Source organism: Synchiropus splendidus, chromosome 17 (assembly GCF_027744825.2).
Source record: "Synchiropus splendidus isolate RoL2022-P1 chromosome 17, RoL_Sspl_1.0, whole genome shotgun sequence".
Classification (NCBI taxonomy): domain Eukaryota; kingdom Metazoa; phylum Chordata; class Actinopteri; order Syngnathiformes; family Callionymidae; genus Synchiropus; species Synchiropus splendidus.
The window spans coordinates 18,511,997-18,530,747 of NC_071350.1; the positions used below are offsets into that span (position 1 = coordinate 18,511,997).

General features: G+C 50.0%; 3 protein-coding genes across 13 annotated transcripts; 2 read left to right on the forward strand and 1 right to left on the reverse strand.

The window, feature by feature from the left end:
* Positions 1 to 334: 334 nt before the first annotated feature.
* pgk1 (phosphoglycerate kinase 1) lies at positions 335 to 6,079 on the forward strand. Its single transcript, XM_053847719.1, has 11 exons — positions 335 to 511; positions 2,532 to 2,582; positions 2,647 to 2,802; positions 2,881 to 3,025; positions 3,551 to 3,654; positions 3,720 to 3,839; positions 4,492 to 4,606; positions 4,944 to 5,123; positions 5,186 to 5,363; positions 5,435 to 5,533; positions 5,611 to 6,079. The coding sequence occupies exons 1-11, from the start codon at positions 447 to 449 to the stop codon at positions 5,649 to 5,651; spliced, it is 1,254 nt and encodes a 417-aa protein (XP_053703694.1). The 5' UTR covers positions 335 to 446; the 3' UTR covers positions 5,652 to 6,079.
* A 164-nt stretch (positions 6,080 to 6,243) lies between these two features.
* On the reverse strand, positions 6,244 to 10,854 carry si:dkey-183i3.6 (LAT2 domain-containing protein). Of its 11 annotated transcripts, none has more exons than XM_053847720.1 (11): positions 10,711 to 10,854; positions 10,176 to 10,248; positions 9,035 to 9,139; positions 8,926 to 8,968; positions 8,809 to 8,852; positions 8,704 to 8,740; positions 7,804 to 7,841; positions 7,678 to 7,720; positions 7,544 to 7,605; positions 7,319 to 7,468; positions 6,244 to 6,345 (listed from the first exon to the last, which is right to left on the reverse strand). In XM_053847720.1, exons 3-11 carry the CDS (start codon positions 9,135 to 9,137, stop codon positions 6,317 to 6,319), a joined length of 549 nt encoding a protein of 182 aa, XP_053703695.1. In that variant the 5' UTR covers positions 9,138 to 9,139; positions 10,176 to 10,248; positions 10,711 to 10,854; the 3' UTR covers positions 6,244 to 6,316. The 11 variants fall into 11 exon arrangements, with proteins under 11 accessions (XP_053703695.1, XP_053703698.1, XP_053703699.1 ...); XM_053847723.1 differs by having other exon boundaries at positions 10,176 to 10,245; positions 10,711 to 10,850; XM_053847724.1 differs by lacking the exon at positions 10,711 to 10,854 and adding an exon at positions 10,380 to 10,677.
* A 1,209-nt stretch (positions 10,855 to 12,063) lies between these two features.
* Positions 12,064 to 18,295, forward strand: kctd7 (potassium channel tetramerization domain containing 7). Its single transcript, XM_053848086.1, has 4 exons — positions 12,064 to 12,561; positions 13,243 to 13,412; positions 16,704 to 16,882; positions 16,946 to 18,295. Exons 1-4 carry the CDS (start codon positions 12,232 to 12,234, stop codon positions 17,320 to 17,322), a joined length of 1,056 nt encoding a protein of 351 aa, XP_053704061.1. The 5' UTR covers positions 12,064 to 12,231; the 3' UTR covers positions 17,323 to 18,295.
* The last annotated feature ends 456 nt before the right edge of the window (positions 18,296 to 18,751 follow it).

The window sequence follows — 18,751 nt, forward strand, 5'->3', positions numbered from 1 at the left end:
TGATTTGGATTTCTGTCAATGTGAAGCAGATATTCTGTTGCCACATTACAGTTACCTCCCTCATTTTTTTTATTATTTAGATTTAGGCATGGTTTATTGTTTTGACGTCATTGTTTACATTTTCTATGGGTTGGGTGATTGAAGTTTAATGTTTCATCCTGTAAATGTTCATATACTTAAACGTATTTCTCGGCTACACTCATTCATTTTCTTCCGCATTAGTGTCGCGTGACCTACGTCACAGAAACGACAGCTCTTTGGACCAATCACAGCCGCCTTGCTCTTCGGCCAATCAGCGGCGGAGTGCGGGCTACGTGCCGCCGCGCGCGCTCCGCTAAGGTCACTGCTGTCATTCGGGAGCTAACCAGCCGGGCGTCAGACGTGGAGGCGGAGAGGAACATTCAGCCAGGAAGCATCCGTCAAGAATCCCCGAGGAACACGCCAGAATGTCTCTGTCCAACAAACTCACCCTGGACAAGGTGGACGTCAAGGGGAAGCGTGTTATTATGCGGTAAGTGGCGCAGCGCTTTAAGCTAGTCCTGTGTGGGATTAGCACAACACTTCTGCAGACTCATCCTTTTAGTTGACGTCGCGGATTCATCGAAATCCACCTCGAAATGGTGGTGTTTGCGTGACGAACACGCGCGCTGTTGCCATGTAAAAGTGCCCGGAGGACAGGGAGTGAACCGGTCCGTCCATCCATGTGTGGTTACGTGCCAGTGAGGGGACTCTGCATGGATGCAACAGTTCACCACATCCCGGTGAATCTGCCGCTGGCCATTTCTGGCATCAGTTTAAGTGCCTTCTTCAAGTCGTGATCTGTCGCAGTAGCTGGTCTTGCACAACACGCCAGCATTGCTACGCACTACACGGTGAGTTTGTTGTCTAAACTCCAAGACAAACCCGAAAGTAGTGCCGCTGCAACTGAACTTGACACCCCGTGTAAATGTCAGAGGGCCGCTGGTGATCCGAGCACGCAGGGCACAGGACAAGGTTCACGGGCAGCAGCGACCCCCAGCCCGCTGATAAAAGGTCAGGCTTGTCTGTGAATGAATGCTGATCTGTTCAGCCCAGCGCCTCCTCCCAGTCAAGTCCTGTCGCAGCATGTTTTTAGAGATGGTGCTGTGGCGTGGAGTCAAGCACAGGGACTGCTGGAGAGACTTCTGGGCCTGGTGCGGAAACAGGAACCTGTTGCATGTGGACTCAGTAGCTGGGTGTAGCAGCTCTGAAGAAGCTGCTCCTCTGGTTCCACCTCCAGCACCTTCGAATCTCTCGAACTCTCGAATGCAGGTGTGAGTTGCTGCTGTGGCCTGCTGTGCTCCGCAAAAGCTTCACACTGTTATTGGTTTAGTGCTCGTAGGGGTGAATTTCAGGGACTGAACCTATGGATCCGGTCCCTGCTTGTAGTGCAAAGGCAGGCATTTAAATTTCCTAAAGGGCCACATTAGAAACTGTAACAGTTGATGAAACGAAAGACAGCAAAACATGACGGAAAAATATCCCAAAAACACACTTTAAACCTAAAAAGATTCAATGTAATTAAGGGTATTAAGACGTGTGCCAGGAAACCTATTGAAATATTTTTATATGTACTTCATTTGAATATAAATCAATATAAATCAACTATGGACTATAGACGTTCATGATAAAAAGGGAACAAGAAAGGAACAAGGAAAACACAAAATGGCCAATGAAAAGAAGAAAATGTTAGTCTTAAAACAAGTCCGTGCTTTGTTTACTTCTGAAGTGGTGGTGATGACTAAGAGAGAGAGAACAAAAAAAGATTAGAAACATTCGGTCATATTAGTTATAGTTTTAGTCAAAAGGGCCACGAAAATACAGGCATCGGGCCTCATATGGCCCAGGTCTGTTGTAGTGGCTCTCGGGGCCACACTTTCTCTGATGGAAGTTCAGAATGTTTCCTGTAAAAAGTGGCTGCTGTACCCCAGAATGCATCCCACAATCACAAGCCCTGAATCCACAGCTCTGGTCACTGAGTGCAATAGATTCTTCCTGCTCTCTCTTTTCAAAATGGCTGCGGTTTCCCCTCTTCTGCTTTGTTACTACCATTGTTGAGGCGGATCTGCTGAGTGATGAGTGCCAGCGCTGGACGGCTCGGTGCCTCGGTGTCGGATGTGTGAGCGAACTCACTCCTGGCTCAGAGAGGGGAGGGTGCGGTTATGTAAGAGGACGGACGACCAGGGAGGCGGCACGTTCTCTCCTGCAGTGCAGCGGCTGGATCAGATGAAGAAGCGAGCCACGTATTGACATCAGGGTCCATCATTTCACTCACACCTGGATTGTGGAAGGTGTGCAGACACCTGTAATTAAGAATGAAATGTCCACTCCAGATCAAATGTTTCTGTCGAGTAATGTCGACTTATTCTCACAGTTATTTACTGTAGCAGCACTTGTAGTTGATCAGAATAAAAGTATCTGATCAGAAGTATTCAGATGCGTTTCCTCTCTCCAGCTTTCAGTTTGTGCAGGTGTGAACTTAAAATTCAGTGCGGTGTCTCCTTCTCTCTCAGGGTGGACTTCAACGTCCCAATGAAGGACAAGCACATCACCAACAACCAGAGGTAACGTTGGATACGTGTTGTGCGTGAAGTCAGGTGTGAAGTCATGTGACTGGCCTCTGCGCAGAATCAAGGCGGCTGTTCCCAGCATCCAGCACTGCCTGGACCACGGCGCCAAGTCTGTGGTGCTGATGAGCCACCTGGGCCGCCCCGACGGAAACTTCATGCCGGAGAAGTTCTCTCTGGAGCCGGTCGCTGCCGAGCTGCGCGCTCTGCTGGATAGGTGAGCGCTGAGCTCCGCTCGCGTGTCGGGTCTGAAGAACCCAACCGGGAGGAGTCACTCTTCTCATGGCCTTTGCAGGGACGTGGCCTTCCTGAGGGACTGTGTCGGTGCTGAAGTGGAGGCCGCCTGCGCTGACCCTGTTCCTGGCTCCGTCATCCTCCTGGAGAACCTCCGCTTCCACGTGGCTGAAGAAGGGAAGGGCAAGGACGCTGCCGGAAACAAGGTCAGACTCTCCGCAGCCTGACTCCGCCCTCTTGTGTCGTGGCCGGCTGAAACCGCAGAGTCGTTCTCCCCTGAACCTGGACCATTCAACCTCTTAGCACTCGGCTGCTCAGTTGATATGAAGCTGCAGGAGGGAGGTGGAGAGGCTTCACACACGCTGGCATTTCTGCTGAAGGCCGCCTGTGCTTTTCCTGTCGCAGCAGCTGGCTCGGTCTGCTGCCTGCCAGTTGGCTTCTGCTCTGCCCTGCACGCTCTCGTGACGCTGGAGCTCTGACAGGAGAGTCGCCACATGTGATTCAGTCACGTGATGGCGCGTGGTTCCATGGTCAGCGTTGATTCATCCTGCTGAACCTCCTCACAAACTTAGGTTCTGACTACACCAGCTGCTGGCTGAAGCATGCACGCACTTGGATGACCCCGGTGACCTCTGGTCCTCAAGTGGAGAGGGAGAGCAGTTCGCCATGTTTGCATTCCGTGATCAAGAAGTTCACACTTCTCTGCTTCTTCTTCTTCTTCTGCTCCTCAGACCAAGGCCACCCAGGAGCAGGTGGACTCCTTCAGGGCATCTCTGTCCAAACTGGGAGATGTTTACATCAACGACGCCTTCGGCACCGCTCACAGAGCCCACAGGTGAGACCGCCCGACTCCGGCTCAGGAGGTCACGACCTCTCCTCACCGTCTTCTTCCTCCCTCAGCTCCATGGTGGGAGTGAATCTTCCTCAGAAGGCGGCTGGTTTCCTGATGAAGAAGGAGCTGGACTACTTTGCCATGGCCCTGGAGAAACCTCAGAGGCCCTTCCTGGCCATCCTGGGCGGGTGAGGACCGTCTCAGGGTTTTTAGAGGCTGGACAGGTCACATGACCCCTGCTGTGCGGTGCGACAGCAGTCCAAGCTTGAGAGGGTTCAGGAGAAGTGAGTGGTATCAGGGAGGTTCAGTTCAGTCCAGGCTCCAACGCATGCCTCCAGAAACAGAGCCTGAGAGCTGCTTACGTCATCTCAAGTGTCCCGCTGAGCAGAGACTGGACTACAGGACTGAGCCAAACCTCTGGTCCATAACACGACAATAGACACGACCTGGCAGAAGATCTGTGTTCCTTCACTTTAGATTCGCTCTTCTGAAGGTTTGCACATCAGATATTAAGTGGAAAACTTGATGTTAAAATGACAGTTCTCTCACGTGTGAGTCCAATTACCGCTGAATGATGCTCTTCTCTCCTGTATCTTTGTAGTATTGTAGTAGAAGTACTGTAGTAGCCACTGTATTCTGAAGCCCGCTGCAAATACATGGGTCATTTGGCTGTTTCCCACTCAGAAAACTAAAAAGTTATTCACCAAAATGGAGTTTAAATCAGTTACGAGGCTGTAGTTTGGTGCAACAGGGTCATGTGACCTGTGGATGAGAGCCTGATGAAGACCAGAGCAGAGTCTGGCGTCTTCTACCTGATTCTTATCTGGACTCCTGCCGCAGAGCGAAGGTGAAGGACAAGATCCAGCTGATCAACAACATGCTGGACAAGGTGGACGAGATGATCATCGGCGGAGGGATGGCCTTCACCTTCCTGAAGGTCCTCAACAACATGGAGGTGAGCGCGTGGCTCCTGAAGTCAGCCCTGTTCAGAAGAAGAGAAAGGCTCTTGTGAAACGTGCTCCCGTCTCCTCACCAGGTCTAGAGATTAGCTCAGTATCTCCACAGTTCTCCTGCAGACTGTTTGTTCTCACTGCAACACCAGACTGAAAGCTCAGAGTTAATCATTGCCTCCTTTGTCGTTTGCCTGCTGCGACCTCCTGCAGCACGATAACGGTCTGAAGCAACGTTTGTTGAAACAAAGCTTTTGCACAAGAGTTTCTCAACTCAGTCAGGGCCTCGCCGAAGATGTTTGGAGGAGTAGTGTGACCTTGTGCGTCTCCTCCCCTCCTCAGATCGGCACCTCTCTGTTTGACGAGGAAGGCGCCGGCATCGTCAAGGACCTGATGGCTAAAGCCCAGAAGAACGGAGTCAAGATCACGCTGCCGGTCGACTTCGTCACCGCTGACAAGTTCGACGAGAAGGCCGCCACCGGCGCCGCCACGGTCGCCGCTGGAATCCCTGCGGGCTGGATGGTGAGGGCGGAGCTCACGTGTGGTCAGAAGACCGATGACTGACCGGCGCCGCCAACCCGCAGGGTTTGGACTGTGGACCCGAGAGCTCCAAGGCGTACGCCGAGGCGGTGGCCAGAGCCAAGCAGATCGTGTGGAACGGACCCGTCGGCGTGTTCGAGTGGGACAACTTCGCCAAAGGGACGAAGAACCTGATGGACAAGGTGGTGGAAGTGACGGCAGCCGGCTGTGTCACCATCATCGGTGAGTCGCCACCCGCCGCCCGCTTCAGACCGGCCGCTTCAGTCTCATCCAGCGGTTCCCTCTTTGTCCAGGTGGGGGCGACACCGCCACGTGCTGCGCCAAGTGGAACACGGAGGACAAGGTCAGCCACGTGAGCACAGGAGGCGGAGCCAGTCTGGAGCTGCTGGAGGGTGAGTGTCCGGCAGGTGGCGCTGCCGACCGTCCTGCTCCTGCCGCTGACTGAAGCCGTGTCCTCGCTGTCTCCCAGGTAAAGTCCTGCCCGGGGTGGACGCCCTCAGCAGCGCCTGAAGGTCCCGCCGGCCGCAGCCGCTGCGAGTCTGTGTGAGTGTGTGTGTGAGAGAGAGAGATCTGCACTGTTGCCGTTCCTACTAAACAAGGCTTCGCCTGGGGTCCTTCACCACACATGTAGCGGTACCAACATGGCAGTTCTCAAGTGGAGTCTCCGCCTTATGTCAACCTGCTGACCCAACTCCACGCAGAGGAAAGAGCCGCGTGCGTGTGTGTGTTTGTGAGAGAGAGAGAGAGTGAATGATGCCTTGTGTTCCGTCGTCCCCAGAACGTTGCTTCAGAGCTGCATTGTCGGTTATCGTGGCGTGTTTGCACCTGTAGTGTTGCGCTGACCCTGCGTCAGTGTGACTCCACCCACTGGTCACATGGTCTGGTCAATAAAGCCGTCTGTGTTACACCCTCTGTAGCACTGCACTGTTCGATAAAAAGTCAACGTGTCATTGCGGATCTCCGCCACTTGGTGTCGCAGTTGAACAGGGGAGACTGTTTCGAGGTCCTACTGTAATAGCAGGCTGGGTGAGTGAAGGCTATGGCCACCAGATGGCAGCAGCGCGTCGCTGACAAACCACCACAAACGTCAACAACAAACAGACTTTTTTATTGGTATTTTTTCCCCACAACAAAGCAAAAGTGGTTCATCGAGCATGACTCTCTGGTGACATCAGTCAGTCGTGTAGATTCACATAGTCGTTTTCTGTCGAGAAGCAGTTCACAGTTGTTAGAGAAGAAAAAACATAAAACATAACAGACGTCATTTTAGTTTGGTACTTGTATGAAGTTCACTGGAATGATGGAGTGGAACAAGCAGTGTATCATACTGATAAGACATCTGGGAATCAAAAGAGCTGCATACATTTAAACGTCAGTGACGGCCACATGAATAAACATATTTACAATCGTTGAAATGGTGAACAGTGGACAGGAATCACGCTTTTGTTTCCCTGTCACTGAAGACCGAATGTGAGACTTTTGTAGCACCTGAATCTGCCTGAACTCAGAGTGTTCTCGAGAGCAGCAGCTGCCGAACACGGTGACGCTAGTGTTGCGTGTCGAAAGCCCAAACCCAGCAGCCACTCGGTGTAAACACTGTTAGCAGCTGCAGCAGTTAATCTCTGGCTGGGAGTCAACAACTGAGCGACCTAATGATCCGACTTCTCTAATCCCACACTGTTTCCAGTCTTCGTCCAGATTACCTGAAATAACCCCGCGCATGAGTCAATGGCAGTCGAACTTGTACGCACTGCTCAAGAAAACCTGATGAAAAGATGCTCTCCTTTATTTATTTATTTTCAATGCATTGATGGCACCAATAATCCCCAACATTTACGCATATATATACATATGTATGTATATATATATATATATATAAATGAACAATCTATTAAAAAATAACTGAAGTAGGAAAAGAAAAAAAGAAGAAATATGTTGTTTTTACTGCAAACATTGGCTCAAATCAGGTTTCCAAAATTTAGCAACAAAAATAGATTTTAAAATTCAGATTTTATGTCGTGTATTCCTGTTATTTGCATAATAATATTATTATTATTGAATGGAGGTAAGCTTTCTGTTTCCACATGTCGGTAATTTAAAAGTAAATATTTGAAGTTTGAATGGAATTTTTGTCATCCTGGGAAATGGTTGTCAGAGTGTGGAACCTGCTTTTCTACCTTCTTCCTGTGTGGCCAGGAACTCTGAGTTCTCATAGTCGCTGTCTGCGAACAAAGCAGAATGAGTGGAGGCGAATCCCTGAAACCAAACGCAGGCCAACTCACCGTCTGACTTCACTTCGTTCTGGTACACGGCGTCCTGTGATCTGACTGTGGGACAGGCACAGAGAAGAGTCATGCACGGCTGAGTGGAACGGTACCGTAGTGAGGCAGGAGGAGCCGCACCGTGGCGCCGAATCGTCTCTTTATTCTCGTACTCGTTTGAGACCGAATCCCTGAAAGGAACACTGACAGAACCAGAGTGAGGGAGGAGGTTTGGCGGCTGGAGAGGGAGGTGTCAGACCCGCAGCCAGACTCACATGTAGGTGTCGTCCTTCTCTGACTCGCCTGGCCGACGAGGAGCTGCAGAGAAACGGCGTTTCCTCAAAGCTGGTTCGTGAACACAGATCTGCATCATGTTGTTGAGTTTAAAAAGCAACACCCACCTGGGTCTCCTGCTGGCTCCCTGAAAGAGATGCCACTGCTGTGTTTAGCAAAGTGTCATTCAACAGCTTCACTGTCACATGAATCCTTTCCCCAACTCAAACTTGACAGAGCGAGAGAGGCAGAGAGCAGCAAGCTGGCTAACGCTAACGGCACCGTGTCCCTCAGGCTGCACAGGAACTGAAGGAACACGGGGCAGAGCTCATGACGCTGCTTCGCCCAACCTGAAGCCACCAAACACTGAGCTCAGCCGGAGGCGCCGTGAGGCCGACTCACTGTCGAGGAAATGATGACGCTCGACGTCACCGGACAGTTTTGGGATTCCAGTTTCCACTTGTCTACGTGAAGATGTGTAGACAGATTAGCTGGGTTCAGTGCGACCATGGATCCAGAGGCTTTGACCTGGGATCCAGAGGTTTCAGTCTTGGATTCAGACTATAACCTTGGATCCAGAGGCTTTGACCTTGGATTCAGAGGCTTTGACCTTGGATCCAGAGGTTTCAGTCTTGGATTCAGACTATAACCTTGGATCCAGAGGCTTTGACCTTGGATTCAGAGGCTTTGACCTTGGATCCAGAGGCTTTGACCTTGGATCCAGAGGCTTTCACCTGGTTTGACCTTGGATCCAGAGGCTTTGACCTTGGATCCAGAGGCTTTGACCTGGTTTGACCTTGGATTCAGAGGCTTTGACCTGGTTTGACCTTGGATCCAGAGGCTTTGACCTGCTTTGCAACCTCCCAGTCACAGGGACATCCAGTCAAGGTCGGAAAGGTGAAAGGGAGGCAGATATGGAGAAGATAGAGCTGAGCTAAAGGCAAAGCTGTCAGACACTCGGACTAGAGCAAGGACTGCACGTGTCTCCTGCAGTTTGAGCTGAGGCTGGGTGTGGACCTCATACGTACCCAGGAGCGGCGGGGCTCATCTGGTTGGCTCTGGTGACTGCAACACCAACATCTCAATGTTGATCGGCTCAGAAGGACCACGGAGAACATGGGTCTCCAACTCACCTGTTTTGGAGCGCACCACGGCGAACCTGCTGCCGCCGCGAGAGCTGTGGAGACAGAGGCGGCGGAAGTGAGGCGCCGGCGGCGTCGGAGCGAGGCTCCCGCGGACGCAGTACTCACAAGACCTGCGGGTTGTAGATCTGCGTCTCTTCGTGGATGATCTCTGAGGGACAGACGTGAGACCAGACTCAGACTCCTGACATTATGAGCAGCTGTCAGTCAAACTTACTGGGCTTCCCCCTCCGTCGGCAGCGCAGACACAGCAGCGCGCAGAGGCTCAGCGACGCCAGCGAGGCCAGCGCCAGCACTGCAGCCTGCAGGCTGGGACTCATGCCTGGGACACACACGACACGTCACTGGGCAGCATCGGCTCCAGACCCAGAGCCAAGCGCCCTCTTCACAACATGGTAGTTTTACTATTTTAACATCCGCTCACTGACTCAGAGCAGGTTTCCCAAACGTGACACAAGCACAGAGGTGATTTGAATATGGAGATTTTACAACAAAGATGGCAGAGAAAAGCACACGACCATGCGACGGCATAATCCTTGAAATACTATCTTGAAATATGCTTATTATGAAAATATATTAATACATACATATGAAGGTTAAATTAATACATAAATACATTGAATTAACAATAAAATAATACGTATTTTGGAAATATATTCTGTCATATAATTTTTTTAAAAATTCCCGAAACTTCACAAATGTAAATCCCGAAAAATGAATATTTTATTTTTTAAATTGGTGTGATGTGATGTGTTTTCCATGTGACAGAACTGCCTTCATGTTTTGGGCACTGAACACTTCAGTTTCAGTTTCAAAAGCTTGTATTATTTTACCAAGAAAGAAATGGAATATGAGGTATATTTTCCTCTTATTATCATGAAAATGAGCCTTTTTTTTTTTTACTGGAGCTCGCGGCTTATATAGAATATAGAGCGTCAGAAACCGACCCGGGTCGAAGAGACTGGAAAACTGAGGCACTATGAACAAAGTGGAACAAACAAAACACGTAGCTGGGAAAATATTTCAAGAATATTTAAACACAACAAACACTGCAGTTTAACTCAAACTCTAATTTTTAAAATCCTATTATTAAAATAACATATTTCTATCATCAGATTAAATGTTGACTTGAAATATACCAGGTGTATAACTATACATTTTTCAACTAAATGATACATCAATAAAACAAACATAGTGCGCAGCTCCTCCATATGAGAACATTCATATTTTAACATGTATTTAAAGGCTTGAAAACAAGACGTATGAGAAGAACTGTTGACGGTACGGCTGTATGTATTTCCTGCTTCACGAATTCAAGCCCAGCGCCAGCGGTGAGGCTGGTGCGAGGTGAGACTCGCCTGTGTCTCCGGTCGCGGTCCTGCCTTCCACCGTCTGCTGTGGCTGCCCACCGTGCGCAGGCCCATGGAGCTGCTGAGGAGAGAGGAGCTGGGATCAGGCTTCTGAGCCCAACACGTCCGACTCTTACAGTGCGCAGCTTCTCTGGTTACTTCTTCACGTAACCCAGACCTCGTCTTCACACCCACACCGTGCGGTCGCGCTACCTGTCTCGTGTTCCTGTCAGCAACGGCCAACAGGATGTGGCCTCGGCTTCCACGCCTTCAGACCTGCATCTGTGAGAGCAGCACGTGGACGGCTCTCTTCCTGGTGCAGGGGTTACAGTATATCACCAGAGCAGCGGAGGAGAGGCGCCGCTCCGTCCCCCTGCCTGGACCAGCAACCTCCCGTGACGGCGCTAACCACGCGTGAAGCTCCGAGATCCTCCAGCCAGACTCAAGTGCAGCCGCGCGTCTAAAGGCCGACCACCTTCTGACCTTCTGACCCCAAACCAGCGGCGCAGAGAATCACACGGCGGATGGAAGATGGCTGCGTTACCTGTGGAGATCCTCCTTCAGAAGCCGTCCTCAAATGAAGTCTTCAGCAGCAGAGGCAGCTTCCTCTTTCTGCATCTGGCCACATCCGCTCAGCTCGAGACAAATCAAAACAGGTCCTCATTTGGAGTGACACACTTGTGCCGTCACATGAGTCACAGTGGCAGTGGCACTGAAACGCCCCCGAGGAAAACCACGGAGGCAGCAGGGCTGGGGAGTTCCACGCCTGTCTCCTCCCAGCTTCCAGTTCAGTCCAGCAGCAGCCTGGCGTAGCATGAGCCCAGCAGCCCCCTCGCTGTGTTCAGGGGCTGAAAGTACCCTGGCGTCCATGATGCCTTCACACATGCCACTGGGTCTGAGTGGACGCAGCTCCGTTGTCACAGTGATGCAGGAGCACGCGTGAAGGCATCAGGTCGGGTCCGAGCCAAGGGCCACGTTGTGAGGGTCACCCCAAACCCCCTCAAGCTTCTAATGCTTATGAATTTATTTATTTCTTTTTTGTAATTCAAAACATTTTTTCAGTTCAAACTTTTTTTTTTCCAGACACAAAACCTAAAGTTCTGATTCCCATGAAGGATATTTAACGTTTTTTCATTTTAAAAAGTTTATATATATAGATATATATATCTATATATATATATCTATAGATATATATATATAGATATATATATCTATATATATCAACCTTTTTTTTCCCAAAACTACAACTATATTCTATTCTGATTCTTATGAAGTATATGTAACGTTCTTTTCATATTAAAGCTTTTTTTAAATTTCATACATACATTATATATATACACACACATATATATGTATATATACACACACACATATATATATATACATAAATATTTTTTTTCCTGTCAGATACGAAGTGTGTTTCAATATTTGTTTATTTTTCAGTTTAAAACCATTATCGGGTTCAGCCAAACCATGTGACCCAGATTCAGCGCCGCAGTCCTGATGTGACTGGGGTAGATGCACCAGTTGTGTAGCAAGCGAGTCTTCCCCCGTCAGTGACATGACTCGCCCTGAGAGCCTTTGGCTCAGCTCTCAACACGTCCTGGAGCCACACATCACCCGAGCCATTGTGGATGAGGGACCAACGTGTGATTTGAAGCGAGTTTCTCCTTCATGTTTCAGGTTGCAGAAGTGAAACGCGACTGGCATCAGGCCCGAGACCCTGCAAAACACCAGTGTCACTGCTGAACCTTGTTTACAGCGTGGTCTCTCTGGAGTCTGGCATGGGAACGTCACGGGACTCGTGAGACTCGATTGGACTCACGGACGCGCGTGAGCAGCTCGTGTTCGCGCAGCGGTGGTTTGACGTGATGACGTCGACGCACGTGACGGCGCGCTCGGACGCGGCTCTCAACATATGGATGAGCGTTTGACCGCGTTAATCTGACGGACTAAAATAATCCCACAGCCCTCAGGTGGCCAGGCCCCGCCCTCTTCCGTTCGCTGTTGATGTTTCGCTGTCGCGCGCCGTGGCTCGTGCCGTCGCTCGGGGATTAGCGCGCGCATGCAGCAGAATGGCTCGAGCGGCTCGGACGGTTCAGACGGCGGCGGCGGCGGCAGGGAGCGGCAGCCGCGGTCCTTCAGCCCGCTGCCCGCCGCTACGACGAGGGTGCGACGCTTCATCCAGGAGCGGCGGACGCTGCCGCTTCCGCGGGTGATGGTGGTGTTCTCGGCCGCCGGAGACACCGAGAAAGCGAGCGATGCCATGTCCGGCTCGGACTCTGCGGAGGACCAGCTCCGGAAGACCGTCTCCCCGGCGGCAGCGGCCGCGGCGGCGGCGGCGACCACCAGCAGCCTGGCCGTCAGCAAGCCGCTGCTCAGCTGCGCGCAGGAGGTAGGCCCCGCTCCGCGACCGGCTGCCGCGGCGCAGGATGACAGCGGCTGCGCCCAAACTGGGTCGAAGCGAGGCTGCCGTCAAACACGCATCAGGAGGGAAAGTCGAACAAGTCCCTTCCACTGTAACTCCACTGTTAAGCCAGGAGTTGCCAGCTCGGATCTGATTGGCCGATGAGGGTCACGTGGCCGCGCGGACTGTTTATATATCCAAGTATGGCGTGTTAATCTCCTCAATATGACATTCGAGTACAAATTCGAAGGCAAACTATTTAAAATAATACTGTATCAAAACCCTATTTTTTCAGCTACAGATTTGGTATTTTTGTTTTTTTATTTAAAAATCGGATCTGTATCGTTGAACTCACTGTGACACCTATACTGAATATATACACACACACATATATATATGTGTATCAAATAGTGTACGTGTCCCAGTATTGACCAATGAATGAGTATACTGTTCACTATCGTGGGCACTGATTGGCTGAAGCACCGAGCATGTGGTTGAATGTATAAAAACATGTTAAACATTTATGAAAATATCAAACGTATGGTTGTACCACTCAACCTTTCTCAGTCTTCTCTGAGAAGTAGCTGCTGTCATCAAGGCAAAACTTGCCGTTCAGACCTTGTCTGACGTTTTCCACTCCGACTTGTTGCCTGTTTCTCTCCCGTCCAGTTTCCGGAGGTCATCTCTCTGAACGTCGGCGGCACCTACTTCACCACGCGCCTCTCCACGCTGCGCAGATACGAGGACACCATGTTGGCCGCCATGTTCAGCGGGCGCCATTACATTCCTCGTGATGCCGACGGACGCTACTTCATCGATCGAGACGGGGCGTATTTTGGGTGAGTGGCCTCAGAGAGTCAGACCTGTGAGTTTAGTATTTCAAGTTACTCTTTTCTTTGGCTTCAAGTTCAAATCTGCTATTGTGACGTCTCTGTTCGAGAGGTTTTCAGTGGCTCTCATGTACTCTTGAGTGCAACACTAAATGCATACGAATGAGTTCCCACTAGCTGCGCCTCGTCTGCTCTCCACTGTGGTTAGTGAGAGAGATCCGAATTAGATTTGGAGTCCGCATTTAGTGAAACAAACAAAATGGCCTCCGAGGACGGCCAAATGTTCCGCGCTCGCTCCGCCACTAACTACTTCAGTGGAAACTGAAGACGTGCCGCTGTGAAGGCAGGACACCCGTCCACAAGCGCAGCCTGTGAAACCACAAGGAGGGGCCGCACAGACGTGCTGAGAAACCCTTCCGAGTGGACTGGAAGGGTTTAGAGCCCCACCTCTGAGGCGCATGGTTCATGTGTTGGCAAGTGGACTTAAAAGACACGCAAATCATAATAATAATAGAACAGGAATGCACAATTTCCTCAGGGGCCACATGATGTTCTGGAGCTGTTATGAGGGGCCTTCAAACCTGAAGACAAAAAAATGAAATGCAGTCAAATACAGGTATCGAAAGGTGAGATCACGCAGTCAAATCAATTGAAATTAATTATGATTATTTAATACTTTTTTATGATGTATCTATTTTATATGGGTTTTCTCTCAGGATTCTCTTGATAACTTCTCAATATCTGAACATTACAGTTTATTTTTAAGTTGCAAATGTCTCTGTTAAGAAGAATTATGATTGGAAGCCACATTATTACAAAACATATATATTTTTTATTTTTAATGAACAATACATTCTCACTGCAAGCTCAGTGATTAAAAGCATACCATGACTTGGTAAACTCATGATACGATTCGCAGATGAAATGGGGGAAAAATATGTGTTACACGTGACATTTAGATTTGCGATAACTCCTTTTTAAACAACAGCAGGGTTTTAGTAGCGTCCGACTGGCTGAGAGCTTCAGTCACTCTGGGAACCCTCCATCACGAAGTCAAGCTTCATGCTCGTGAGCAGGAGCCAGACATGGAAACAACCTGCTGCACACTCAAAGGTCAGACCCACTTCCTGTTCTGAGACTCGCAAACCTTAAAGGTGTCGCTTGGCTGGTGGGAACAAGGAAGTTCAGATCCCCGATGAGAAAGTTGACTCTGCGGTTCCTTTGATGTGGATTGATTTGAAGGGTCAGAGTACCTCGGTTGAGTGTTCACATGGCCCCAATACGGACCCCAAACTGTACCTTGAGCTGCTCACCACCGAGATCTCTGTGGTCATAATGAGACTTGATGAACGTGAAGGTGTCATTAGAAATGACACCAGGCAAGTGTCACATCCTGACTGCATGTGTGAAGACTATCAAGAGGCAGAGCCGTCTCTTTGTGTTGACCTTTGAAGTTCGTCTCCCGCTTCAGCTTATTTACTTGTGACGCTTCACTTTTGACTTGTCAACACAACATTCTTCGTCCATGTTTCCCATCTGGCGAGTGTCGCTGGTTTGATGGAGCCACTCTCAGCTGTGTCGAAGTACTTTCAGAACCAAAGCAAACCCAAGAACAGGAAGCAGTGCAGACTCGTGCTAGTCCTGCTGCGACGGACGTCTCACTGGTGGTGCCGTGCTTTCTGTCCGTTCTAATGCCGCCAAGATCGTGCGGCGAACGCAAGTCCAAGGTGTCGACTCGGCCTCCCAATCCAATTCATTATCTGATCAAGTGTCGGGGAAACAGGTCGGATGACGGTGGATTTAAAGGAATTAAAAAATGTGCTGCCAAAGAGTCGATGGCTCCGACTCGGTGGCTGAGGTGGCGAGCGCGAGGTGAGGCTTAGCTCGCCTCAGTCAGTTGGAATATACACCTCAAACTGTACATGATGTATTTCAACGATTTTATACACAACACTCCGTGACAGGACTGTGTGGCTCAACAACCCTGCGCCAGGTTGAGACTCCTTTGTGCATGACTCGCTGCAATAGACCCGGGTTTAGTCCCAAATCGAGATTCACAGTAAACTTTGGTTCGGGATACTTCAGTCAATTTAGGCCAGTTTGGCTTGAATATAGGAGAGAAGCCGTTTAACTTGTCAAGTTATTAAAAACACTAATGTTTAGACTCTGGTTCGCCTTGACTCCAAGCAGCGATCAATCCTGGCGCTCCTTAACGTAGCGTCTACTGCCACCCAGTGGTGGAAATTATGCGCGTCTTGTTTTCTGTTTATTCAACTATCTTTAATAATAATCAAGACGCCATTGCACTTTCATTTGTCCTCTCTCTACGATACTTTTCGGTTTCACAGTGTGTTTTTGCTCATTGGCCCTTTATTTCCAACCAAAAACCCTGACATTAGGAGAAATAACATTCCTTTTTCACTTCAACTTTTTGTGCAGATATCTCATTTTTATTATGTCTGCAGAGGTCAACTGGAGTCTCATAAACCAAGTACAGTGGAACCTCAGTTTTTGAACGTCCCGGACTTCGAACAGATTTTTTTGGCTTCGGATTTCGAACGAGAATCCAGAACTAAAAAGCCCCTGAAAAAAATCAGAAAAACCATAACGTACGTGGACCGATCAGCTGACCCACGACGCGTTTTATTATTGTGTATAACACAGCTTCTGTATGCAGACGTGTCCCGTTAGCTCCAATTACTGACTGTTTCTTCTTCATATTGAGGTGTAAAACCTTTCCTGTCTCCGCACTGGAGCGTGGTAGAGTGTCACAGGGGAGGTGCTGGAGCGCTCACTCCAGGGTTTGATGTCCTGTTGTGGGCTGGAGCTGGGACAGGGATGAGGCCAGTCTGGGACAGAGCGTGACTTGGTTTATGACTTTGTCACAGCCAAACTGCACAGAAGCGCACATTCAGAGCTGGACACGCACCGGGCACCTCTTCCCTTCTGGAGAGACCTCACTCACTGGGCAACCCGTCCCACATGCAGCGGCCACACACATAGAGGAACAGCCACCTGCAGCAGACACTCTACATTCACTCCTACAAAAGACTGTTTTAAGGCTTGGAACGCATTAGTTCTGTTTCCATTCATTGTCATGGGAAAAATAGATTCGGATTTCGAACAATTCACTGGAACAGATTGTGGTCAAGCACTGAGGTACCACTGTATATGGTAGAATGAGTGGGAGGTATTCATGCTCTCGGTGTGGCCCTCAGTTCGGCCCTCAGTTTGTCCACTGATAAAATCATTCCACTGCTTTTCTGTCCTGGCTGTGATTGAATTTGTTGTTGTCCACAGTGACATCCTGAACTTCCTGCGTGAAGGAGAGCTTCCTCACCGAGAGCGGGTGCGAGCCGTACACCGGGAGGCTCAGTACTACGCCATGGGCCCTCTGCTGGACAGCCTGGAGGACATGCAGCCGCTCACCGGGGAGAGAGTGCGCCAGGCTTTTCTGGACCTGCTGCCCTACTACCGAGGTCAGTCACTGATGCAGCTACGTCTGGCGGGCGGGATATTCACGACGGCAGATCACGTTTCAGACAATCTGGAGCGCATCGTGGAGATCGCCAAGCTGCGGGCCATGCAGAAGAAAGCGCGCTTCGCCAAGCTGAAGATCTGCGTCTACAAGGAGGAGATGCCCATCACGCCCTACGAGCGGCCCCTCTTCAACTCCCTGCGCTTCGAGCGCTCGGACAGCGAGGCCAAACTCTTCGAGCACCACTGCGAGGTGGACGTTTCCTTCGGACCCTGGGAGGCGGTGGCCGACGTCTACGACCTGCTGCACTGCATCGTCAGCGACCTGGCGGAGCGCGGCATCACGGCCGAGCAGCAGTGCATCGGCGTCTGCGACAAGCACCTTATCAACCACTACTACTGCAAGCGGCCCATCTACGAGTTCAAGATCACCTGGTGGTGACCGGCTGGCAGCCCATGTTGGTTCTTCTGTCAAAGCCGCCGGCGTTCTTGCGCTGCTCTCTGGATGTTCCCCCGTTTTACCTTAGACACACTAACACGCCGGTCCAACATTCGACCTCTTCCCCTGCTGACGGCAACCGTTTCTTGTTGTCCACGAGATAGATATATGCAAACTCCACACGGGGAAAAAAGCCCCACGAGATTCAAACTCAACCTCCAGAAAAGCAGCGCCTATAGGAACTCTTCCACGTCCGACTGTTGGCATCGCGTCACCTCAGCTCCCTGCCTTAATGATGATGAAAGAAGGGAGTCCATCCTTCTCGCCACCAAAATCAGGGACTGTGAAATACATGTTTTAAATGAGGCGTGCTGAGTCATCCATAAGCAACAGGGCAGCCCTCAGAGAAGAGCCACTGGAAAACCCTTCTCAGTTCTCAGTCAAAGTTCTGCGTCCAACACTTGTGGAAGCAGTGCCAAGTTCACACGCTGCACACTTTATTTTCATCATTATTTATGTCTTAAATGGATTTTCATGCCCTGAAATTAGACTCCAAATCCCATCCGCCCACAGATAGGTCGGTAAATGTCGTTATAGCTGGAGGGAGCCGATGACAGGCGACTCCTTGTCTGACTGACAGAGGTTCACGTCTCCTCAGTCTTAACCGCTCTGCAGTGTTACTTTCCGTTCCATGTCGAGCTGAGTGGCTATCTCTTGTACTTAACGAGCACTTTGTGATTGTAATGAAGATATTTTCTTACCTCAAGTCAAAGTGGCTGCTGTCGTCCGCGTCCTCGCCGGTGACCAACCTGTCGATTCCGTCCGCGACTCGTCACGTGTGAGTGGTGTTTTATATCGGTATTAACCCTTTGATTTGGCTTCCAGGAAGCTTCGGTTCAGTATGGTGTTTCTTACAGTGTATTCCAACTGATTTGTTCCCTCATTAAAAACAACGCCGGCTTCCATCTTGCGTGTCCTGTGGTCACTGTCGCCGGCTCAGTTGAGAGCAGCTGCTCGGCCTCGGCTCCCACCGACCACTTCCTGGTTGTGCTCGGTTGCCTAGCAACTGACGCGCGTCCAATAAGACAAGCTGAAGCCCTATCGACTTGCTGATGGCAATGTTTAGCTGCTAATAGCAGCAATGCCACAAAGAAGATCAATTTTGCCCCAATGGCTTTATTAAAAACATATCTTATTCACAGTCAATAAGGCAGTGGATGGGTGCAGTTGACCTGCTGAAGCGCGCACGAACGGTTTAGCCACAGACTATCCTCAGTTCTGAATAGGCTAATGACTATTTGTTTTTTTTCCAAAACTATAAAGTGAAAGTTTCAATATGTCACGGTCGGTGTCGAAGTCAAACAACACGTTCAAAACGGAACGAAAAGTCAACAAACCATCACGTTCATATCTAGTGGTTCTGCACACAGTA